Source organism: Siphateles boraxobius, unplaced genomic scaffold (assembly GCF_051911475.1).
Source record: "Siphateles boraxobius isolate OS27281-9 unplaced genomic scaffold, OSU_SipBor_1 9, whole genome shotgun sequence".
Lineage (NCBI taxonomy): Eukaryota > Metazoa > Chordata > Actinopteri > Cypriniformes > Leuciscidae > Siphateles > Siphateles boraxobius.
This window is the reverse complement of record NW_027509219.1, coordinates 31,389,872-31,415,782: the sequence shown is the minus strand read 5'-3', so window position 1 is coordinate 31,415,782 and position 25,911 is coordinate 31,389,872. Positions and strand designations below refer to the sequence as shown.

Genomic DNA, 25,911 nt, shown 5'->3' with positions numbered 1-25,911 from the left:
CCCACCACTTTCTCTTTCTGCTTTCTGTGCCTACTCTCCTTTTGTCAATCTCTATTCAACGTCAACTTCTCTTCTATAAAGCATGTGGGCGTTCAAGGTCATCATTGTAAAATGAATGTGATTTTCGATTAAAGAGCAGAGAGGATGTTGGGAGTTTGGTGACGTGAACAGAAACGATTGCCTTCCAGATTTTCACAGCAGCAATCAGCAGGTAATTGAGCTTTTGCTTAGATCTCTTTTCTAAAGGGTATTTTTGGGGAGAATATCACTGATTGTTGATCTACTTTCAATGAAAAATATTCCTTTATTTGTTGATATGTCAGGAGCAACTGAACTGAATTGCACTGGTTATCTGCATGCCAAAAGTGAGGTGTTTTTGGTAGAAAATAAGAAGTTGTGTTAATAGCGTCTTTTTATTCCAAGGAAATCAAACATCAAGGAGTGCTTTCAAAACTGTTTTCCCAGCAGCTTGTGTGACGGAAAAGAAAATCTGTCAAAATCTCATTGCTAGTCATTGAAATCTGCAAAAGGAATTAGAATTAGGCTTTTGCATGTAATGGAAAGCATATTCTTTAGTGCTTGTTGCTGTAGAGTTCATGCAAAATGTGTTGCTTCAGGCTTAAAAATGAATGTGCTGATGATTTTCAGTTAAAATTTGCATGTACATATTAGTGTTGTGTGTGTTTATGTATATAATATGCAGCTCATACCTACCCTGCATTACCATGCCTCTATTGAGAGATCTTCGGAAAAAAGATGACATCAATGCTGTTTATGAGCTGAAAGAGAAACTGGGAGAGTGAGTTTTCCTTCCTTACGGACTAATATATTCAATATTTAAGAGTATTCTGAACACGTAATGACTTGAGAGTAGATTTTCACATTTTAGTTTACCAAAAACATTTAAAGACTAGAAGCAGAAAATTTTAAGACTCAGGAGACTTCACAATGTGCTTTAACCCTCTGAGACCTAAGGGTATTTTTACAATAAATTTTTCGTCTGGTGTTATTCACTAAACAAGCTTGTAAAACATCAACACTTTTGTGCACAGACAATTGACACACATCTTTGTTTTCAGGACAAATTGAACTTTCAGCTTATTTGTGTTTCATTGATGTCACCTGAATGTAAAATAAGTTATGGGACCACAAAGACAAATGAAAAAATAAATCGGAAATTGAATCACTCAAATATTTATTGAAATCACACACAAATAAATAAAAGCTAAGCAATTTTCCTCTGGAAAACAGTTTGTTCAAGTCTTTGGAGTCCTGGAGCACAGGAATGAACATTATAACTTGAACAGAACAAAAAATATTTACATTTTTCCAAAGGAAGTCCAGGCGTTTTGGGCCTCATGAAAATCACTGATGCCAAGCCTCAAAACAGTTCCTATCAGGAATCACACAGAGGGCCACATCACAGGCTTTGCATTTCCAGGGGGTGGCCTGTTTCACCTGCCTTGTCTGTTTGCAGTTCACACATTGCCTTCTACCATAGGTGGCCTTCTTGCTTGCTTCAGTTTGTTCCGATGTTTGGACGGGTACATGGTTACTTTGTTGCTGGGTGGGAGGAACAGCAACTGTAACACCACAGAGTTGGGCTGTCAGCTCCTCCAGAAAAGCCCTGTGGGTCATGGGCTGTTGCTGCTTCTCTGCACAAACTTCCTTGTGAAGTAAAAAACTGCAGCAGCCGTCCATGACCTATTCCTGGCAGCTGCTGGGATGCTGCAGCAGAAGTGGAAGGGCCCTCCTCAGTGGAAGAATGGGAGCTTTCCTGTCTGGCTTGGGTGGGTGGGCTGGTGTCTTCATCATTATCACAACTGTAAAACAAATAAATAAAGCAAAATATTAGATCATACAAATTAGATCAATTACTGTTTTTGTATTTGATTTTTCACATAAGATTACAATGGCTGAGATTGCTACTGTACCCCCAACCCACCACAGCTATAATATGACCATTCGCTTTCCAGCCAAAAGGTGTGACCAACCCCCCACTATTCTCTCCACAGGTAAAAGGTGTGACCAACCCCCCACTACAACATCCTTTGTTTGTATCTCTAGGTAAACTCAGACAAACAATGGCTGAGAGACAAAGTGTAATCCACAACTCTGTAACAAACATAAACAAATGAAATACTACTTTTACAGAACTTATTTTTACATATTTAGAAAATTTATATTTTATCATATTAGTTTCTTCTTTTTTTATACTTTTTACAGTAAATAAACTCAGACATACAATGGTTGAGAGACAAAGTGTAATCTACAACTCTTACTACTCTGTAACACACACAGAAAAACGAAATACTACTTTTACATAACTTATTTTTCCATATTTAGAAAATGTATATTTTATCATATTAGTTTTTGTTTATTTTTATACTTTTACAGTAAATAAATAAATGTAACTTACTCTTCAGCAGGGTCTAGACGATTCTGGTAATCAAGTTCCTCATCAGTCAAAAAGCGCTCTTCTCCAGAAAATCCATCATCCTCCATGGCATCAAAAAAGGCCAGTGCTTGATTTACATCCATGTTTCTCAATCTCTGAGGATCCATTATTCTCCGTGTTTCTCTGTGTATTATTCAAAACTCGCGTCTCTCTGTGCGTCTCTCTCTCTCTCTCCTCGAAACCACTGTGCCGTGCGTCTCTCTCTTTCCAAAATATCACCCTTGGTTCATGCGTAATGACGCACACCAACGTGGACGACGGATCAGCCTGTCATTGGTCAACAACCTCACGCAAAGCATCGCGAGATGTCCAAAATGGCAGCTTGCATCAAGCTAGCAGCAAATATGACGGAAAATTTATAAATTATGGACTTCAGAGATCAAAACTGGGATATACACATATGGATTTATTACTGAAACACTCTGAAAGGACGCACAAGTTCCAGGCTGGATAGAAAACCTTCTGAAAAGGCTAGAAAGACACCAAATACACCCCCGTGACGGCTAGCGTGTTAGCTTTCTGCTGCAAAAAACGGTAAGGAAATCGATCAATTTTTCATCAAATAATATCAATATTTATCGGAGGAGTCGTGTGGCGTCGTCGACGATGCCGTCGGTTTCGGACTCAAACCCATCATTAACCATTAATTGAGAACAAAAGTCATTATGTATAATGTCTCAGGGGCTCGTTCTCTGAGGTTCGAGTGGCTCAGCACAGATGCACCCAGAAGCTTGTGGCTGTCAAGTTTATCCGCAAGAGAGCGCTAAAGGGGAAAGAATCCATGCTGGAGAATGAGATTGCAGTATTACGCAGGTCAGTGATTTGACAAAATTCTCTGGATTGATTTAACCGCTTGACTTTATGAAGGGTTGTTTACATTATCGTGGATATTATTTATTAAACACAGCTGTCTTTTCTGATTTGGTAACAAAATGCTTTTTCTTTTTTTTATGTCCCTGTGATTTCTTTGCAGAATAAATCATGAAAATATTGTGTCTTTGGAGGAAACCTTCGAAACTCCTACTAAACTGTATTTGGTAATGACACTGTGAGTGGACCAAAGTGTGAAAAATGAAAATATTGTAGTTAAGAATTAATTTAGTTTAAAGTTTTGTGTTTTATAGGATTAGACAGACAGAAAGAATGATGAACAAAAAATGAATGAAAAAATGAATGAACAAACAAACGATAGATAGATAGACAGATAGATAGATAGATAGATAGATAGATAGATAGATAGATAGATAGATAGATCAAACAATAAACCGAATGACAGAGACAGACAGATAGATAGATTGAACAATAAATAGATAGATGGATAGATAGATCAAACAATAAACTGAATGACACAGACAGACAGACAGACAGATAGATAGATAGATAGATAGATAGATAGATAGATAGATAGATAGATAGATAGATAGATAGATAGATAGATCAAACAATAAACCGAATGACAGAGACAGACAGATAGATAGATAGATAGATAGATAGATAGATAGATAGATAGATTAAACAATAAACGGAATGACAGACAGACAGACAGACAGACAGACAGACAGACAGATAGATAGATAGATAGATAGATAGATAGATAGATAGATAGATAGATAGATAGATAGATGTAAAGAGGTCAGTGCTGATGACAGTGTCTCATGCAGGTTGACAGGAGGAGAACTACTGGACAGGATTCTGGAGAGAGGCAGTTACACAGAGAAAGATGCCAGTCGGGTCATATCTCAGGTTCTGCAGGCGGTGAAGTATCTACACCAGCTGGGTGTAGTTCATCGAGACCTAAAGGTACCTGAGAACAAAATACAACACTTTAGTCTGTTTTTAACTGTTTTAGTTTCAGAGCACTCATGATGAGGGTGTTTTTAGGTAATGTTTTGAGAGCATTAGTATGTTGGATATAGTTTTAATTCCAGCCTTTTACTGTGGGTGCTTTGCATACAGCTGAGTGGATATTACAATCATAATAAGTTCTCTCTCCATTAGCCAGAGAATTTATTGTATGAGACTCCATTAGAAGACTCCAAAATTGTCATCAGTGACTTTGGTCTGTCTAAAATGGAAGAACAGGGGACTCTTTCCACGGCCTGTGGGACACCTGCCTATGTTGGTAAGAGAGATCGTTTATGATTGTGCAGTAACGTACAGAATCAAGTCTGGTCTGACAGCAAATATGCACAAAAAATTATTGTGCAGTAACATACAGAATCAAGTCTGGTCTGACAGCAAATAATATGCACAAAAAAAACAAATGCACTAATGTGACACTAGGAACTTTCTTTAATTTCCAAAGAATGAACTAAAGAACCCCATATAGCCAAAGATGAAACTAAAGTGCTGAGTAAAACCACTGAAGTTTTGAAAGTGTAGTCTTTGCCACTGACTGTAATGTATGAGTACTGATGTTCACTATATGTACAGCTCCTGAACTTCTACAGCAGAAGACGTACGGTAAAGAGGTGGATCTCTGGGCCATTGGGGTGATTACGTTCATTCTGTGAGTGATGGATTAATATTGTTCACTCAAAATGTATAAACTGTATGATAAACAGCACAGTACAGAACTGAGAGTCTGTATCAGCATTCTTCGTTTTCTGGCAGACTCTGTGGCTATCCTCCGTTCTACGATGACAACGACACACAACTCTACAAGCTGATCATTAGGGCTGAATATGAATTTGATTCACCATACTGGGATGACATCTCTTACTCCGGTATGACCATGACAATTCCTAACCTCTCATACACTCTTGAAAATAAAGGTCCCAAAAGGGGGTTTTCACAGAGAACCATTGTTGGTTCTCATTTTGGTGAACATGTAATAATACGAAGAACCTTTTTCCACTTTAAAGAAACTTGTGTGTAATGGAATGATTCCATGGATGTTAAAGATTCTTTATGGAATCATCAATGCCAATAAAGAACCTTTATTAATGTACTGTACAGAATAAATGACCAAATCACATTCATAGCCTCCTCAGCCCAAATGCGCGTACACTGGACACATTTTTATATTTTCTTGGTCTGTGCCAAAAGTATTTTTAGGTGAAAATATGTCAGACCAATGTATTGTTTTTTTTAATAACGCATAATGCCATATTTATATCTGAGATTTCTTATTTACATTTCTCATTATTTAATGCTACTGTTGTGAAATGTTCAAAAACGAATTCCATTTATTTTTTTCGTACAAAAATGTAGTGAAATTTGGACTGAGAAAGGGTTATGAATTTCTGATTTCGAGTTTTGATTTCTATTCCTTTAAGACATTTAAAAATGTATATATTATGTAAGTGTATAACATATGCATAATGCAAATGCATTATGTAACAAAATATCAAACCAAGAGGCATTTACTTTAAATAAAAAGATGTGCATTTCAAGTGCATCATTTCACAAAAAGAAGTGTGTTATATAGGTTTTAAACCTCTTAAAGGAATAGAAATCAAAACTCGGTCATCATTTTCTCAACATGTCGTTCAATATAAATTATAACCAATGTTTTTTGATTTCTGCAATTGCTTTGGATATAATTTAATGGGATGAAACAGAATTGGAGCATTAAAGCTTTCACAAACGGTTCTGAAAACTTCTCCCATTGTATTAATGCAGAATGTTTTATAATGCAGCCGTAAACACGTCAAATGCTGGCCACATTAACTGGTATTGATCTTCTTGTGTTCTCTGCCTCTTCCTGCCTACTAATGCTTCAGCGAAAGACTTCATAGTTCACTTACTGCAGAAGAATCCAGTGAAGAGGTTCAATTGTGACCAGGCCTTGCAGCATCCTTGGTGAGTCCATAAATAGCAGGAAAGAGGCGGACAGGTTGATGAGCAGAAAAGAGAGACTGTCCTTGAAGAACAATTGAAGAGTTGGGTCACATCTGTGGGAGGAAGTGCGCAAACAGGAAGAGGATTATGAAACGTAGAATAAACAGATGTATCTTAACCAGATCACGCTGAGATTGTATAAGATCTTTAAGAAGCAATAAATTAATGATTTTCAATACGGAAATGAAATGGAACAGAGAGAAATGCATTCAGAGAAATGGCACTGGATTATTGTGGTACTTGTAAAACATACATTATAGTTACCCAGAAGAAAATTTTAGTTGCTCAGATCTTAAAAAAAAAAAAAAAAGTCCTTTGGGTTTCCAATTATGCTTTATTTTCTGGCCATCATCTTTATCTGAGATGTTTCTAATATTCCTTAGGAGGCCTAAAAATAGACAAAAATGAGACAACTGTTGCCATACAGTAAAACTAGAGCTATAAAATAAATGAAGATAACATCTCAGATCAATATGTCCTCAGAAATATTCGCTGAGACATTTTTGAGTTTGTATTGAGATCTTTGACTTCGTTTTCATATTTTACAAACTGACCACAGTACAGATGACTAAGACACTACAGACTTAAAGGGATAGTTCAACCAAAAAGGAAAATTTAGTCATCATTTACTCATCCTCAAGATGCTCCAAACCTGTTTGAGTTTCTTTCTTCTGTTAAACACAAAAGAAGATATTTTGCCAATGACTTCCATAGTATTTTTTTTCCCTACTATGGAAGTTATGGCTACCATCAACTGTCTGGTTACCAACATTCTTTAAAATATCTTTTGTGTTCAACAGAAGAAAGTAATTCATTCAGGTTTGGAGCATCTTGAGGGTGAGTAAATGATGACTAAATTCTTATTTTTGGTTGGACTATCCCTTTAAGTCTGTAGTGTCTTAGTCATCATACTGTGGTCAATTGTTTCTCTAGGAGAAACAATTGAGATATAAAAGAGATCTCATTTCAGATTTATTCTCCCGTGGAAACTTAGATGCTATGTCATATGTTTCATGATATAATGTGGGTCAGTAATATATATTAAAAACTTATTTTTTTAAGAAGTCCCTTATGCAAAGGCTGGATTTATTTATTTTTATTTTAAAATCTTATTTATTCCTGTGATGGTAAAGCTGAATTTTCAGCATCATTACTCTTCGGTGTCACATGATCATTTAGAAATCATTTCAATATGCTGATTTGCTGCTCAAGAAATATTTCCTATTATTAGCAACATTGAAAACAGTTGTGCTGCTAAATATTATGTAATCTTTTTTATGTTTTTTTTTATGTAAAAAAAGTATGTAACAAATTTCAATCCTTTGTAACATTATAAATGTCTTTACTGTCACATTTGATCAATTTAATGCATACTTTCTGAATACAAATATTAATATTAATAAAACAAAAACTACTGTCCCCAAACTTTTGAAAGGTAGTGTACATGTTGAATGCATATAGTTTTGTTGTGGCAGGATATCAGGAGGTGCAGCTCTGGACAAGAACATCCATGGCTCAGTCTCAGCACAGATTCAGAAAAACTTTGCCAAGAGTCACTGGAAGGTAAGAGCGATGAAACAAACCCGTCAACTATAAAATCATCATAAAATCAAAGTTGACAATTATTGTTTATTTATGGAATATTGCAGTATTTATAATAATAAATGATGTATCCATGCACATTTTTTAAATTTCATGTTACCTCATAATCTTCATTTAAAATAACTTCCCCCTCCCTCGTGCAATGACGGCTGCATCCGAAAGCTTAAAAATGCTGCCTTCGAAAGATGCATTCCAAGGTAGGAAGGCATCGAGGCACCAATGTTAGCTTCACTTCCTGTCACATGAGATACCTTCATCTGATAGATTTTTGAAGGCAGCATAGATGTATCCTTCGCTGCCTTTGATATCCCACAATCCTGTGCTTTCCATTCTGTGACAGTTGAGCTAAAAAAATGAAGATGCTGTCTGAAAGTTGCAGTTGGTGGTCAGTTTGTGTAAATGTACGTTTTTGACCAACGTTATCCACTTCTGATGTAATTTCTAGTGAGTTTTTTATTTATTTTATTAAATATTTTCTTAGTTCTCACCAAAGCTCGCTCTGTTTTGCTATAGATCATTAAACCATTACTCTGCCACAGAAGTCTATGAGGAATCAGTTTTGTGTGGTACCCTCGTGCACAAACGCTGCCAACAAAGTCATTGCCTGATAATTCAGCAAGGCAATAATTCAGCTGCCTAAGTTTTCGGACGCAGCCGACATCTCTTCTATTCTCTAAAGATGTGTTTACAGCCGTGAGGGAGGAACAACCTGTCAGAACAATAGCAAACAACAACCATCCAATCAATTCCTGATAGACAAAATCAAGTCCCACACTACATCTGTTCAATAAGCCATTTGACTCTGATATACGTCACAACAGGGAAGAAAACATGATCGCAACACAGACCGTCTGGTGCATATTGTACACAAAAATAATTGAAATCACCAGTTCTCATCTGATTGGTTGACTGGGTTGAGTTCTTCTGTAACACGTTACAATACGGGTGCACTAATGTGCATTAATTTATGCTTAAATAATGCACAGATAATCATGTGTTAATGTATGAAGACCATTAATTAATGATTACTGCATCAGCAACTAATAAAGAGTCTTTATGATTAATAGATTAAGTAATATATAAATTGTTATGAATTAAATGTGTCAATGTATTAATTCCTTAATAATACTGTCAATGAATGTATTAATTACCACAATGGGTCTAAGCTATGTACTTCAACTTCCAGTTGCCTTCTATAATTAATCATCATGTTATGACTTTACTTGTTGAGGCACATGACTATTTACTAATTGTTAAATAATATGTCATTTTGCTTTTGACATCCACACTAAGCCATGGATTTCAATTTTCACGTCCACTATGCCAGATGAACAGCGCATCCAGTGTCTTCTTGTTCATTGCACAGAAATATGTCAGGACAAGTTTGAGGTCTAGGTTACAAAGGCGGAACACTGAGAACATGCGGTCTGGCACTGCTTTTTCTAACACTGTCTAGACCGGACAAAGACAATAGAGCCCGTTATAATCTGTGTGGATGCGGAGCAACGCAACACAACAAAACCCCAACAGTAAACTGATGCCATATTCTATTTCTGATGTACTCCAAGCTCTTGTGCTACTTCTGTTATGAAGGAGAAATGGACTTGAAATGGCCTGTCATGTCCAGTGTATACGGCTGTTGCGGCATGACACGATACGAGTTGCGTCCAGTTTAAACATGGTGTAACAGCGGTCAGTGGTTCAGATTAAGGGCTTTTGCACCGGAGGAATCTTTTCATAGTTCCTAGAACTAATGGCGGAAGTACACACTTTTTGGTGTGTTTGCACCTCAGGAACTGGGAACGATTTTAGTTCTAGGAATGCCATTTGGTGGGAATTAAATTAGCTTCTGCTTCAGAATAGGGTCTAACCCAGCACAATAGGAACTACCAGTGACGTGAGTGTAAGCTGATTGGCTGAACGCACACGAAACACCAGATGAAACACCAACCTTTACACAAAGCCAAGGAGAAAATCCAATGCAACTTTGAGGGGAACAAGTGAAACATGATTATGTATTTCTGCTCAGTTAGCAACATTGGCCATCAACCACACAGCAAATGCAAATACTTTTTAAAACCGCTTACTTTCTTTGTATAACAGTTCTATATAATATTAGACAGGACTGTTAAACAGATAGTAATCTAATGAAGACTGAGAATGGGAGCGCTGTGTGTTCAGGCTCTGGCGTTCTCAGCGCCGTCAAAATAAAAGTCCCTAGGAAAATATTTAGTTCTTGGGAAACTACCCTGGTGGACTGTTCCTAGAACTACCCAGTGTGAAAGGGGCTAATCTGGTGTGTTGATATTTGTGTGCATCCCAACTTACTCAAACACATTCTCTGACATAGCATTCACTGTGCAACTGTCCCAGAGACCTCTAGAGGGGATGTCAAACTCCATAACCATAATGACATATTATTTAACAATTAGTTAATAGTCATGTGCCTCAACAAGTAAAGTCATAACATAATAAAAAAATTGCAAATCATTAGCGAATGATTAATTAAAGCAGACAACTGGAAGTTGAAGTAGATAGCTTTGAACAATTGTGGTAATTAACACATTAATTTACTCTAATACTAGGTTATTAAGGAATTAATAAATAATGACACATTAAATTAATAGCAATTCATATGCTACTTAATCTATTACACATTTAGACTCTTTATTAAGTTAAATTTATGGTTCTTACATTCTTCATGAGTCTATATAAGCGGACGATTCTTAAGTAAGATCAAAAATGTACCAGACTACTGAAGTACAGTATAAGACTCCCATATCCTGCATGTGTGAGTGTGAAACGGCTCTAAATGACCTGTGTCAGGTGAACTCTGTGGCTGAAACAACACTTTGCATTTGTAAATGTATGACTAGAGTTACTTTAGCGGCATATGGAGGCTTTATTATTTGAAGACTGGCGTTGTTGCTCGACTTCTGAAAGTCTGCCCTGCCATGCAATTATGGCTTGTACCTTTAAAAGGGCAAATGCTGTAATTGCTGTAACTATCAGGCTTTTAGTTTTAGTGCAATACATACCTCTTAACGTTAAACAGACTCTTCTGCTCTTATGTGTAGTGTAGGCACTGTTTGCCATTTAAATATTCTTTATATCACTGGATATATCACTGCAGCTTTATCGCTGGTGTCTTGTGTTCCAGAGAGCCTTTAATGCCACTAACATTGTGCGTCATTTAACGAAGAAAACCCACTCCGGGGAAGATGATGAAGGGAATCACTCCACGAGTATAGGTGAGGAGACGTCACATGGATGTAATTACCTGCACATGATATAACAGCACCAATATGATAGCTTTTATACAACGATTCACACGACTATAACATGGTAAACAACATTTCTGACTACATTTGAACAGTTTGAATATATTTGTCCTCCACTGCTTGGTCAATCAGATTGGATGACAGGAATAAACTTGCATAATCATTAGACCAAAAGTACAAACAAAACATAGCTGAAAACAGTTTATGAGTCAGTGGTTTACATTCCATTTTGATTAAAGAAATTGCTAAAATTTTACAATTTCAATGAATTATTTCATTTAACTTTTTCTGTTTAGGGACCATCTGACAATCCACTGGCAGTAAACCAAGGCTCTGTAAAAAAAATAATAAAAACAAATCAACAAATATGAAAACTGTGTCAATTATTCAACCTCATATTGTTCCAAACCCCTATGACTTGTTTTCTTTCCAAGACAAAAGGAGAGGGTATAACAAAGAGCAGTGTCAACAATGAAAGAAGAAGTGAACAGGTTCTATGAACATCGAAAACTGAAAAAAAAAACACAACAACAACAAAACAAAAGCATAAAAGAAATACAAATATGGCACGTGTCGTTTGGTTATGGGACATGTGAAAATCAATAGTGATCAGCCTCATTCACAATAAATTTGTGTCTTCATGTGCATATTCAATTACATGCAAATGAGAATGAATGTTTGAGAGGGCCAGATTTTAGGGCCAGATTTTAAGGCGGCCAGACTTTTTTTAATGAGAGATTGACAAGAAAAATCATTCTCTGAAAAAAAAAGTTATCTTAAATAAAAGAAAATGTAAAGAAAAACATTAACTTATTTTATTTCAGCCAGCCAGTTGCATTATTTGTGTTTATACTAAAACTGAATAAACTAAAATAAAGAAATAAAAATGAATAAAAACTACACGTTTTAAAAAGAAAAAACTATTGAAAATGGCAAAGCACAACAACATTACTAAAACTTTAAATTGAAGTGAAAAAAAATCTAATTCAAAATATTAACAAAAAGTATAAATGCATATCAATGATACTAAAAAACACTGATTGACAATCCCTATCATTGTTTGCTTGTTTCATGAGAGAAAAGAGCATTTAAAACTCTTCTTTTGTGAGAGAAAAATCACAGGTTTGGAACAACAAAAACATGACATTATTTTGACTTTTGTGTCTGACCGCAGTGCTTACTGTGTTTGTCAGGATTGACATAGACTGAATCCGAAATCGCCCCCTATACCATCAAATAGTCCACTATTTAAGGCCACAGCCATTTGTAGTGGTGTCAAAACCATAGTGGACGTTATTAAGTCCACTCATTCTATCCCACAATGCACCACAATAACGAGCGTTACATCCGATGTTTTCGCTCAACCAACGGCTGTCCGAATTTGCTCACTCATTTTCATTCACTCCTTCAAGTGAACTGTATTTTTGGACTAACAAAGGGAATTGGAATTTGGTGATTTTGGATTCAGCCATAGACTCTGAAACACACCTGTGCTTTAAATGCGCCGCTGTCAGAGAGCCTTCTGTCAGAGCTACACTTCAGTGGCTGTTACTGTAAAAATACCCTCAGTGGAGAACAGCTCCTTCACAACTCGTGTTTTCATAAGTGTTCAACTCCCCGTCTGCTTGTATTTGACGCATAACAGCATGCATGCATTCGACAGAACACAACATTTAGCCATGTAGTTCTGTCTGTCAGCTAGGACTGTCACTTGAAGCTGTATCAGTGCGTTACAAGAACAAACATGGCATAGAATAGGATATTACAGTGGATAAATGAAGTAAATAGTAATTGTATCTCTGCTCTCATTACACCATGGAATAAACAAACCGATCTGCGTATTATGTTGTGAATCTGTCACAGGGATGATATACAGAGAAAAGGACAGAGCCAAAAAGAAAGATTTAAATTTTGAACGCTTGCCATCAATTGCCATTCCCTTTGTATGCAATCTTACAAAATCACACAGCCCCATAAATTAAGAACAACAACAGAGTATCTCCACCACTGACTGTAATGATACGCTGATCAGACAGAAACGCTGCCCCCTCTAATTCATGGAAAGAGCTTATGCACGGACCAACTGTCAACGTAATGAAATCTGTCCCAAACTGATAATTCAATCAATTCTGTTTAAGAAGAAAAAAATAAACTCAAATGAGGCAAGCTACATGAGCTCATGGATCTGAATATCAGTGGGATGATTGTGATTTTGGACACAACAAATAAATACAAATAAATAAATGGACAAAACAACAAATACGACGTTCTTTTGCTAAAAGGGGGAAATTTATGGAAAAAGCAGTCTGAGCCAAGTCACTTGTCCCATAGCTTTCTGTGAGGAACATATCGAAGTTTAAGTTATTCATTTTTCATTTCATATTCTGAATGTAATGTAATTAAATTAAATTAATTCAATATATATTGTGTTTTTAAATACTGGGGCACCTCAAAGATGTGTTCTGTCACTTTTGTTGTTCTCTGTTTATACAAATGAAATAAGAATGCAGACAAATGATTCAAATATGCAGATGACATGGCACTTGTTGCACTTTAATGGAAAGACTGTGTAAATTCTGAGTATGAAGAGCAGGTGTTAAAACTAGAAAAATGGTGTGAAGCGAGTTCTTTAATGTTAAATGTTGTTAAGACAAAATAATTAAATTACCCAGAGCCCTCTAATAAAAAAATTATGTTATGTGATCAACCGGTTGAAATTGTGAAGACTTAACTATTTGGGAACTATGAGTGACTGTAAATTGAATTTTTCTGATAATGTGGATCTTACCTTTAAGAAAGCAAATCAGAGGTTATTCCTGCTATGGAGAATTTTCTGCAAGTTAGGTTGTTTTGCAAAGAGTTAATACAAGTTTAAACAGAATTACAAGAATGGCAGGTAAAATAAAAGGATCCAAACAAAAGTCAGTCGATCAAATAAATGAAATTGCTGCTCGGAGAAAAGCTTAGGCTATAACAAGAGACACAACACACCCTTTGAATCATGCTTTTGAACTATTGCCATATCGTCATCGTTATAGAATACCAAAAGCAATTAAAGAAATATATCAAACTTTTGTACCAAATGCAATAGGTCTTCTGAATAAGGGGAGGGAAATGTGAATATTTTAGCTTATTATGCTGAAGTAGATGTGTGTATATATACACTTACATGCATTCTTTAAATTCGGAAGACATTCATTTAATCTGTCATTATAGATTCATCATTCTATCCATCCATCCATCAATCTGTCTGTCTGTCTGTCTGTCTGTCTATCTATGTTTTGTAAAATTTGAACAAGCAGTTACACTTGAAACCAGTAGGGGGCACTTTAGGTCTCTTTTTAACTTTGATGTACACACATTTCCAAACATCAGTAATTGCAAATTTTTTAAATGATCATTATTTCATGTGATTATTATTTTGTATTTTAAAAATTAACCTAATTATTTAAACTAGGTACTTGATAAACCTTTTATTATCATTTGTTTTAGTAGGAATGACTATTTCTTTTTCCATAAAAACAACTTGCAATGTTTTGTTTGAATCAAAATGATTTCTAAACCTTCTCAAAATTTTAAGCACAATAGATATATGTTTAAAGTAATGGCAGTCACAAAATGATTGCCTGGTCTCTGTAATGATAATGCCATTTGGCAAAGAAGCTTAAGCCTGCCCTAATTATCAGATGAATGGAGAGTGATTAGAGATTAATGTTTTATTGATGTTAAGTAAGATCATTCACTCAACCTGATTTACTACCCGGCTCAAACAGACACCACAACAACCAGATCACACAGTAAAAATATAAAACGATCAACCTCGGCACTCCAAAGTGGTGTATGGGAGGAAACAGAATGCCATTTACAATGAGTTATCAATCCTTATTCTAAACTAATGAGACAGACTCCTGAAAGCTTTTCACTGTACATAAAAACCGAGTTAAAAAAATGTTCCAGTGACCTGAAGACTTTTAGCAGCTGTAGGCTGAATCCAAGGGGAGTGCACAAATATGTTTCATCACACTTTTTTTTTTTTTTTTTTACATAGTGCAAATGGCTTTTATGAAATGAAAGTGCTTACAACAACAACAACATTCTGCTGGTGTCAAAAGATAGCAGCTTTAATAAAACAGCTCTTGGTGGAACATTAAATATCCTGAAGTATTGCGGTTTCGAAAGAACCATGAGAAAGCAATTTACGGCACCGCAGGCAATTACATATTAAACAATCTCAAAATGGTCTGCCAGTTAAGACGTGTTGTCATGATGTTCCAAGGCAAAGAATGCAAGTGAGCTCTCCGATTGGTCAGTGGAAATGTTCTGCTGGCCAATTAGAATGCAGCGCCCCCAGAAGCATGATTTGAAAGTGCATGCATACCAACAGCCACAGCTAATGCAGTGAATGTCTAATGGAGAGGTTTTTAATCAGATGTGGAAAGGCACGCCTTAAGTAATGCACAGCATGACCTGGATTACCACTAACAGCTCCAGACACCTGAACTGTCTAGCCCACTTAACTGCGGTTGAAAGGTCAGACCAGTATTGTCTGCTTTCCCTGCACGTGTTTATGTGGTTCGTGTCTATGTGTGCATGTAAATCACACATAGGATGTTTTCCCAAATCTACAAGAACTTAAAAAATGTCAAATTATGGCCACATTCTTGCGAAAATCTTGTCCCAGAAAATCAAAGAAAGCATTTTTCAACTCTGGACAAAGGGCCGGAAACTCTGATTTTGAATGCATTTATATTATTTAGTAATTTATTTTATATCATGTGCATCAGCATGTCCTCTTGCAGCAATCCTACCTGTTTTATTTAGTTATGAGCAATATATATATAACTGGCAGACCAATTTGAGACTGTTAGGGCCCGAGCACCGATGGTGTGAGGACTCTATTGGAATTGCTGTTTTTTAATATGTAATTGCCTGCGTTTTTTTCTCATGGTTCCTTCGAAACCGCAATTCTTCAGGATATTTAATGTTCCACCAAGAGCTGTTTATATATATATATATAAACGATAGATAAAATGATAGACAGAAAGAGAGACAGACAAAAATGTGCAAAAGAATACAATGAATTTGACGCCGGTAGGCCTATAAGCTATATAAATAAATGTACAGACCTGGGGTCGTATCCACAAAACATCTTAAGGCTAAAATGTGTCTCCTAACTTGCCGATTTTGGCCACCTCAGACAAGTTTTGCAAATCCTAAAAGATTCATCTGATCCTAAGCTAAAATCTGAAGTCTTTGATCGCTAGTTTGACATGTTCACCGACAGCTGATCAATGACCATTACGATAAAATTTTAACCTTTGACGAAATTCTGGCAGTGTCAGAAGATTTGACTCAGAGTCCTGCAGTGTGACTTCGTCTACGACGACCATCAAATTGTCTTTGTTCTTCAAGACAAACCATGAACAAAAGTAACAGATTTATTTGTAACCACCGTTTCAGTCCTGCGTGTAATGTAAACACTGTCACCGAACATGTCATTGTTTGATGATGTAAAACTCTGGATGAGTTTTCTTGCGTGCGTCTGTTTTTAACCCATCTTGACTGTCATACAGTATGACATTATTGACAACTGAGATCTTACAGTGTGTTACAGCGATGATCATGTTCGTACAGTCTGACAAACAACAATGGTAAAGGACTATTAGGCCTATAAATCGCACAGTGTGCAACCGGCTGAGAAACTCTAATTTTAGGAGTCTAAGAGTATTTCATAAAGCATTTAAGGACTAAAGCCAGAGAGTAAAGGATTGTGGTCAAGTTAAAAATAATGTCCCATCGTCGGCGCCGATAGCCTTGTGGGCAGCTCTTGTGACCAAAGTTCAAGTGCCGGCTCGTGGACCTTTCCCGATCCTGTCCCCCCTCTTTCTCTCTCCCACTTCACTTCCCGTCTACTCACTGTCCTCTCATAATAAAAGAGGATAAGTAAATAGATAAGTAAAATAAGCTATTTTTAAATATGACAACATGATACCTCGTTCTGCAATATTTCTACGATTAAATCACTGACCGAGACCCCTACCCCATCAGCCAATCACTGTGAACATAGTTAGTAAACATGTTGACATCATCCATAGCAAGTTAGCAACAGGGTCAACCCTTAAGATTTCACTTTATTCCTTAGTAAAAGTTGGTCTCAAACTCTTACCTGTAGTGGTAACTCTTGTTGTAACTCGTGGTAAGATACAATGTTTCGTGAGTACGGCCCCTGATCTCTATATCAATTTACCTATCAGTTTATTGATAAAAAACAGGTAAAGACCACAAGAGTTTTTTTGATGTCACAACCAGGACAGCCTCCTCCTCTTTTAATACAAAGGGAAACTCAAACTAGACAAATTAAAAATGGAACTTCCATGGCTGCCCCCTATTCTAGAACCAAACCACACTGTCCCAGACACTTCACCCAAAGCTGAGGTCTTAAAACACGACCGTCACACCCTGTTTCAGGTATGTGTGCATGTTAGTAGGAGAATATTCTGTCTTGTTAACAGAGCTGTGTTTACTGCCTACTTGGCTTATTTCCATACCACAATCTGCTACCCATCTGGCATAACTCATTTTAATTAAGATGGTGATTTTCCACAAAAAAAAAAATAAGAGCAAAGAGAAAAGTTTGTGTAGGGTCTTAGTTGCATGATTTTTTTGCAGATTCTGGTTGTGCGATGACAATGGAAACTGCAATTATGCTGAGGTGTGTTTGAGAACACCTGCCTCTGTCCATCTCCATGATTTCAGCAGGCCATAGCGCACCGCTAGTCGACTCTGACAGCCTGCCGCAGCTACTAAAATGCTTCACTGCCCAGCAATAGAGCCAGATGTTTCTAACATGACAGAGCCAATGGAAAAATCCATTAATGCTCAAAAAGAAATAGAAATAGGAGAAATAGCTCTTGGTCTGTCCTCGGCTGATGCTGAAATCGCAGATCAGAGGGTCTTCGAGATGGTGCGGTAATCTGTTTGGAGTGGCCACTTTTGCTCACTTTTGTTGATGACAATCCTCAATCCACTTATTCTAGAGTCGGGGAGAGTGTGAAAACACACTTTGACTTGACCGAATGTACCTGTGTCTTGCTTAAATACAGACTTATCTGACGCATTACCAATTTGCATCTTAATCACTAATGAGGATGAAAGCCTTATGAATGCCTACAACTCTTTTTGTCTAGAATAAAACAACAGAAAATTACTAAATCTTTGGGACAGTTTCGTGTGAGTTTAATGAACATCAGGGTTCCAAACAGAGACCGCTTGAAATGGTGGTTAATATGCAGTTCACAAATAGAACGAATGCAAAATTAATCCAGTCAAACTATAGAAATTAAACTAATACTGATGACGAAAACTCAACTGTTAAACTGTACACTGGTTTTCGAAGTTGTAAATAAACATTACGAGAGTACATTTTACAAGAAAATACTATTTAACTTCAATATTTTGTGTTAATTCAGTGTTACTTGTCATTCCTTTGCAATTATTTGTGGAATTTATAAGCAATTTCTGATCAATTAATGAAAACAGTTGTGCTGCTGTATAATTTTGTGGAAACTGTGAAACATTTATTTCAGAATTCTTTGATGAACAGAAAGTTATTTGAAATAAAATCTTTTGTAAAATCATAAATGTCTTTACTGTTTAAACGGCAGGGTATAGGCGATGTGTTCCAGATTTTTTTTTTTTTTGTGCTGGTTTTTTGTCTAGTGAAATTTCTCAGAAAGATACTTTTGCAGTATTTCATCAACAGAACAATCCAAAAACACATTAAGTAACAGTGCAACCCACTGAAGAGATGTATATCCCTCACGAGTCAAGGCCTCGTTTTCATTCCCGTAAAAAATCAAAGATGGCGCTGCTGTGAATAAGGTCTATTGCTAATCTATCTGAAAATTGCCTACCCTTCTTCTAATGCATCCTTGTTGAATAAACATATTAATTCTTTGAAAAAAATTACTGACCACAAACTTTTGAAAGGTAGTGTACATCAATAAAACAGGTTTTGTGATTTCTCTCTGACAATATGCTCTATAAACAGCTAAAAACTGTCGAGGAGGTGGCCCAGCCTTTTTATAGCCCATCAGAGAAACGTTCTCTGTCTGTAAATCATTTTGGAGAGAGGGCGTACGGCTGAAGTTAGCTAAATGGTTAACATTACTCAAAGGTCCCTAGGGTTTGAGGTTTCAACCACAGAAACAAAAGTATGAGTAAAACACATCATATCAGTTTGAATATCCAAATATACCCTGGTATTAAAGCAAATTTAGTATTGATGTCTTGGTTAAAAACATTTAACCAAAGTAAAGTGAAAATAAATGTAAATATAAAAATGTTAAGAAACTTGTAAGGGAAAGGGACATTTAGACCAAGCATTCGAACCCAATGTGAAACCATTTTTTCATGTAGAAAACAAAAAACATTAAGAGCTCAGCGTGTTAGTCTGATATTCTGACAGAATACATACTGCAGTGCTCAAGGCGAGCAGCATGTGTTCGGTGTTTAGCGCTCGAGATATAAAAATTTAACACTAAAATAGAGAAACTACACTGCCTGACTCATTCAAAACAACAGAGCCAACCATAAAAAGCACATCTAGCCACGATGACAGAAAACAGCCCGTTTTGATTTTCAGTCGCACCTCAACACAAGCTGCACGATTTGAATGAATACAATAAAATGAAACCGTGCCGCCCCGTTCACAAAATAAATGCAGGAATGAATAATAAAATGAAGTCTGAGGAAAGGAAAACAGCCCTTCTTACAGGAGCTATAATAATAAGTGGGCTAGAGCGCAGCAGAGTTGAGTTTTCACAGCTTTCCACCGTTGCTGTCCTGCCAAAACCTCTTATCTGCCCAAAACAGCCCCTTCGCTCTGGCAAAGCTTTAGCAGTTCAAATCGGGGCTAATGTCTTCCTTTTTGTATGCGAGTCCGATCACATCGCACGGATGAAGTGATTATGGAAATGTCGGGGAGGTGCTGGAAACAGCTTTTGGGGAGATGTGAAGAGAGCTGACATTGAGTCGCCAGCGTGGAGAGAGGAGAGCAGGGCCATTGTGTCATCGAGTTAGGATGATAAAGGACGTTTTGTGTGTGTGGACTGTTTTCATATTGAGGGAGACATACTATTGCGATTCCCTATTGTGAGGCGAGACAGGAGAAAGGAACTGGATCTTTCTCTACCCATTTATTGATCAGGTCCATTCAAAGCTTGTGTCCATCAAACAGTGTGCCTGTATGTTTCCCTATTGCAATGTACAATCAATGCACTTATGTAGGCAAGCATGTGATTGACATTTGTAAATGGCAGTTTAACAATACAAACTAATATATTGACTCATTTAATTAACCAGCATGATTGTCTAACCACTCACCCTTGTGCATTTACATTAAAGGGATAGTTCACTCAAAAATAAAAATTCTGTTATCATTTACTCAGCCTCAAGTTGTTCCAAACCTGTATGAATTTCTTTCTTTTGCTGAACACAAAAGAATATATTAAGTATTTTTTTTCATTCTATGGAAGTCAATGGGCCCCATCAACTGTATGTAAATGAGGAACTATCCCTTTAAGCAGATGTTTTTATCCTATGCATCATAAAAGTAGTCCATATATCTTGTGCTCTAATATTCCAAGTCTTCTAAAGTCAATCAATATCTTTCTTGAAGTCTAAACTGGAATTAAACGATAATCTATAAAAGTCACAGTACCAATCCTGCTTGGCAAAAATAACTTCATTCCCATTTGAATGTACGCAAACACAATATTTCATATAGTCAAGATTTGAGGGAAAATCAAAAGATTTAAACCTTCGTAAATGTACCACATACGGACTACTTTTATGGTGCTTTTTTGTCATTTTTGGAGCAGATGTGGTCACTATGAACTGTCAATGTGGAAAAGTGCTGTGAGAAGGTTCTGGATAATTCTACTTTTGTGTTCCACAGTAAAATATAACAGCATATAGGCTTGTTATAGGTTATTTTTTTTTCACATCATTTTCATTTTTTGGGTGGACTATTCCTTGAAATGACTTGATAAACACATCGAATGGACTTTGGAATAATTGAAGAAGATAGGTCTTGCTAAAATCACATTTCTGTTTCTAACATATTTAATATGCTAAGACGATGCGTTTCTGATTTTGACCATCAGGCCTACCTTCAAAGCAGATGTGATAGATAATAGTGACGAAACACACTGAGATGCAGTTTGAAATGAGCTTTTCATGAATAATCAGCATCATTATTTCACATTTCGCAGTAAGATATTCAAGCTGAAAATGATGATAAATTTGCCCGATGTTATCCTAATTGCTTGAGGTTTTGGGGGAATGGCTTTCAAAATGAAGGATTAGGAAAACGCAATTTCAGAAAGCTCACCAGTGTGACACATGATGTGGGAAGGATGCAGAGATAAATGAGTCACATGGGTGACGTGGTACAACAGCACAATGTCGCTGTTCTAGTTCTGAGTCTTGGTTTATTCACAATATGACCCATATTTAATCCTAGTGCAAAAGGTCAGTGCTGAGCATATGTTTGTAATAAAACCAGAGGGTTCAATGGTTTGGGTCATACAATAAACATGAATATGCTGTTGTGCTACTTTTTTTTTTAAGGTATATTACTAATTTGATTTGCTTAAAGGGACTGGAGCCATATTTTAAATCTTCTGAAGCTTTGTGTGAGCAACAGACTGAAATTCAAGTAATTCACTGAAAATCTTCCCTCTGCTGCAGCTATATGTTATTTACACTACTGTTCAAAAGCTTGGGGTCAGTAAGATTTTTATTCAGCAAGGATGCATTAAATGAACCAAAAGTGACTGTAAAGTCATTTATAATGTTACAACTATTTCTATTTCAAATAAATGCTGTTCTTTTGAGCTTTCTATTCATCAAAGAACCCTGAAAAATGTAGCACTGTTTCCACAAAAATATTAAGCAATGCAAGTGTTGTCAATAACAATAAGAAATGTTTCTTTAGCAGCAAATCATTGCTGATTTCTGAAGGATCATGTGACACTGACTGGAGTAATGATGCTGAAAATTCAGCTTTGCATCACAGGAATGATTTAAATATTAAGATATATAAAAAAACAGTTATTTCAAATTGTAATAATACTAAACAATATTACTGGGTTTAAAAAAAAATCTAATTAGCAACTTTTTTTCAAAAACATTAAAATCTTATCGACCCCTACATTTTAAGGGGTAGGCTAATAAAAGCATGATCAAATTTTCATTTGTTACTTGACAAAAGGCAGTTGTATGGTTCAAAGGATTTGTATTAGTGCATGAGGTCTACTTATATGCTGCTTTCCCCCCTCTTTACAAGCTTGACAACATACATCCTTGTTCACTTTCATTACACAGAAAAGAGCAGCATGAACATTCTCCTTAACTTCTCCTTTTGTTTAATGTAAAGAAAGTCACACAGGATTGAAACAACATACATTTCTGGGTGAACTATCTCCTAAATAACATATCTTGATAATGTATTGATGTTCACAACTGAAGAAAATATATCATTTTATCCCTCTTTCCCTACAGAGGACTAACATAAAAGACAAATCTCTACAAAAGATTCTTTGCATTAAAGATCTTCTTAGAGCAAAAACTTTTGCTAAATTAATCCACGCCAAAGACTTTACAAATCGATGAGCTCTGGACGCATGAGCATTAGAGTTATATAATGAAAAACTGACAATGATTGACGTGTTTCGTCATAGCCCAGTATAAGCCAGCTGAGATCAAACAGGAGGATTGTGCCTGTCAAAGCACATTTCAGTCGTTAAGTTATTAATCATGCAAAATTTTCCAATCACAAAAGACGTTCAGTAGACAGTGCCTTCTTCCTCTCTCTCTCCGACAATTCCAGAGAGTATTAATGCTTTTAAAGGAACAAAAAATGGATTGTGCTCTCAAATCAATGTTCAAGTGACAAATGAAACCCCAGAAAATATGAAAAGAGGAATGGGAAAAGAAAGCGGAGAGGGGAGCGAGTGAAAAACTGGAGCTGGGAAGAACTGTGAAACCGTGACCTATTCAAAGGGATAATTTGCAAAGATCTGTCATGTCTTGATGGAAAAGCTAAGCACATTAATTTAAGACGCCCCTATTTTTTTCTTGCTGTGGTTTAAGGAGAGAGAGAGAGAGTCTGCGAGAGAGGGTGAGACGCAGAGTAGGGGATTTGCCATAGTCAGGGATTACGTGCGAGAGCCTTTGATGGTTTCAATTATTACCCAGAGTTTGCACACTCAGAGGAGGACGACATCAAAGGTTGTGGGCGATTAGCACATTCTGAACTTCGAAGCGGATGGGCGCTAATCTTTAAGGTGACACCAAACATATTGTTGGAACTCCGATCCAGATTCAGACGTGTCAGGACGCCGCTACTAGGTTAATTAGACCTGCGACCATTGGTGGCGACGGCTGGCACCCTGAAGTGGTCTCGGCAGACACACCTTGATCCAATGAGCTCCGGGTCCCTCACATGGCTGAGACTCTTATGTAAACACGGATGAGCTGCTGCTAGAAACTTAAGGGGATTTTGCACACACAAAGGCAGGTAGTGCAAGAGAAGGTGCTGGCCAATAGAAAAAGATGGAAATTAGCAGGAAACCACAGCCTAGATTTTTCTGATTCGTCGTGTAATGATGACGCTTGTCCTGACTGACGTCAAGCACAACATGACAGGGGGACAATTTAAATGACCACATATGAACAGAGCTTCTTCAATGTCTTGTTCTACAACATAAAATACACGGTCAAATATTAAGTGTAAATGATGAAACTTCTGTTGCTACATATTGGTTGTTTGATTCATTAAGCACACACAACTCACATCCTTGTGGTAATTGTAGTCCTTATTTAGAAACTTGTTAGCAACTGTTACAAGATACATGCTTGAAGTGTGACTGAGTATAATTTATTTTGTAGAGCTAAATGAAACGCACACAAAATAAAACATATCTGAAGGAAATTGAAATCTCAATAACCGCCAATTGTTTTCTGGATCTACTGTGAGTCATAGAAATAGGACACACACACACACACACACATATATATATATATATATATATAGAATAAATGCAATGAATAATCAAGTACTCACCCTCATGTCATTTCAAACCTAATATTTCTTTCTTTAATGAAATGTAAGATGTAAGGCAGAAGGTAGGCCTACAAGCTTCTGTTTTCCATATAATGAAATTTGATGATGACTCATGCTGCCAAAGTCTAAATAGGACAACAACAAAAAAACATAATTTGAAGTATTATAAATTAAGTCCATACAGGTTACAGGCATTAGTTCATAAGATATAGGTTCCAAGAGTAGGGTTTCGCAGCAATGACAACACAGAATGCCATTTTTGGATTCTACCAAAATAGGGCATTTTCTTCTTTTTTGTGAATAATATTTTAACCCTTTCGCACACGATCACACCAGTGTGATCAGTCTTGGCTGGTCATTGGTCATACCAGTGTAATTAGAACGGTCAGTGCATCACGTGATCAACTGCTAAATTCACGTGCTTTCGCGCGTTGGCCGGCAGCCAGAGACGGAGCACTCGGTGTTGTCATATATCACAACTCTTGAGTGTTTTTCAACCACATAATGTTTATTTTAGGTTTCAAACATTTAAATACACATAAGTACTAGTAAAACAAGGATTTTGAGTGTGTAAAATACACACTGATGTCTATGGAAGCGACAATAATAATCCTTTCCATTATAGCCTAAACGACACGTTTTATTCATATCAGATACACATTGTGTAAGTAGCTTTACATTTTACCCTATTCTTTTCCCAGTTCACCGGCCACTTACTTTCATGTTTTTCGTGAGAAGTGGAGGAATTGACGTGCTGTCAAAGCGTATAGAAGATCAAGAGGCGAAACTCTGATGCTTTTTTGGAAACAGCCACTAGGTGGCGCTTCGGTAGCGCGGCCGCCATTTTGGGGTGAAAATTCCAACTGGAGTTACTGGACAACAGCACAGATAACAGTTAATCCAATCATTAAATACACATTTTAGGTAGTTTTTTTTCTTGCTTTATTGAGTATTTCCATTTTATGGAACTTTTTTGCATAAACAACTTTGTATGCAACACATTTATTTCTATTATTAGCTACCAACTCCACTAGCCCTGAAATATATTTTGTACTTTTCACCCATAAATGTAATATATGGCCATGTATGTACTTATATTTTAAATAGCATGACATATATATACATATATTTGACTTATCTGAGAACACAATATAGCCTGTGCCTGCAACATATATGAACATTTATGTGTCAAAACATGTGAAGAAAATATTTGAGTTCATCTATATGATACCATATATCTGCATATATTACGGTATAGTATTGGTTTCTCGCATATATGGACAACATTAAGTATAAATATGTGACATACATATTGGTTTCCCACATATTTAATAAATGTAGGCTATGTAAACATACATGCATTTGATACTGATGGATTGAAATAAGTACATATATGCATATGTTCATATATGCGTCTTAGGCTACATATATTTAACATTTATGTGGCATGTGCACATACGGGAAACTATATGGCACTTACATGAAAATGGCCGTTTTTTCTATATTGAAAAAATAGGTCAGTAGCCTACGTCTCGTCTCTTACGTACCGGACTATCATTAAAAAATATATATAACTGTAAGTTAGCCTACTGGGAGAG

At 36.4% G+C, this 25,911-nt stretch overlaps 2 protein-coding genes across 4 annotated transcripts; one reads left to right on the top strand and one right to left on the bottom strand.

Moving 5' to 3' along the window:
* Window positions 1-3,200, bottom strand: LOC143732237 (uncharacterized). The gene is made up of 2 exons (XM_077223069.1): window positions 2,420-3,200; window positions 1-1,823 (listed from the first exon to the last, which is right to left on the bottom strand). Exons 1-2 carry the CDS (start codon window positions 2,563-2,565, stop codon window positions 1,553-1,555), a joined length of 417 nt encoding a protein of 138 aa, XP_077079184.1. The 5' UTR covers window positions 2,566-3,200; the 3' UTR covers window positions 1-1,552.
* Window positions 7-11,558, top strand: pnck (pregnancy up-regulated nonubiquitous CaM kinase). Of its 3 annotated transcripts, none has more exons than XR_013201082.1 (12): window positions 7-211; window positions 704-799; window positions 3,140-3,271; window positions 3,432-3,506; window positions 4,120-4,258; window positions 4,457-4,580; window positions 4,892-4,967; window positions 5,072-5,184; window positions 6,184-6,262; window positions 7,785-7,864; window positions 11,064-11,154; window positions 11,481-11,558. XR_013201082.1 is itself a non-coding variant. In XM_077223067.1 (12 exons), exons 2-12 carry the CDS (start codon window positions 726-728, stop codon window positions 11,489-11,491), a joined length of 1,002 nt encoding a protein of 333 aa, XP_077079182.1. In that variant the 5' UTR covers window positions 7-211; window positions 704-725; the 3' UTR covers window positions 11,492-11,558. The 3 variants fall into 3 exon arrangements, 2 of the variants coding, with proteins under 2 accessions (XP_077079182.1, XP_077079181.1); XM_077223067.1 differs by having other exon boundaries at window positions 7,777-7,864; XM_077223066.1 differs by lacking the exon at window positions 11,481-11,558 and having other exon boundaries at window positions 7,777-7,864; window positions 11,064-11,426.
* Window positions 11,559-25,911: the final 14,353 nt, after the last annotated feature.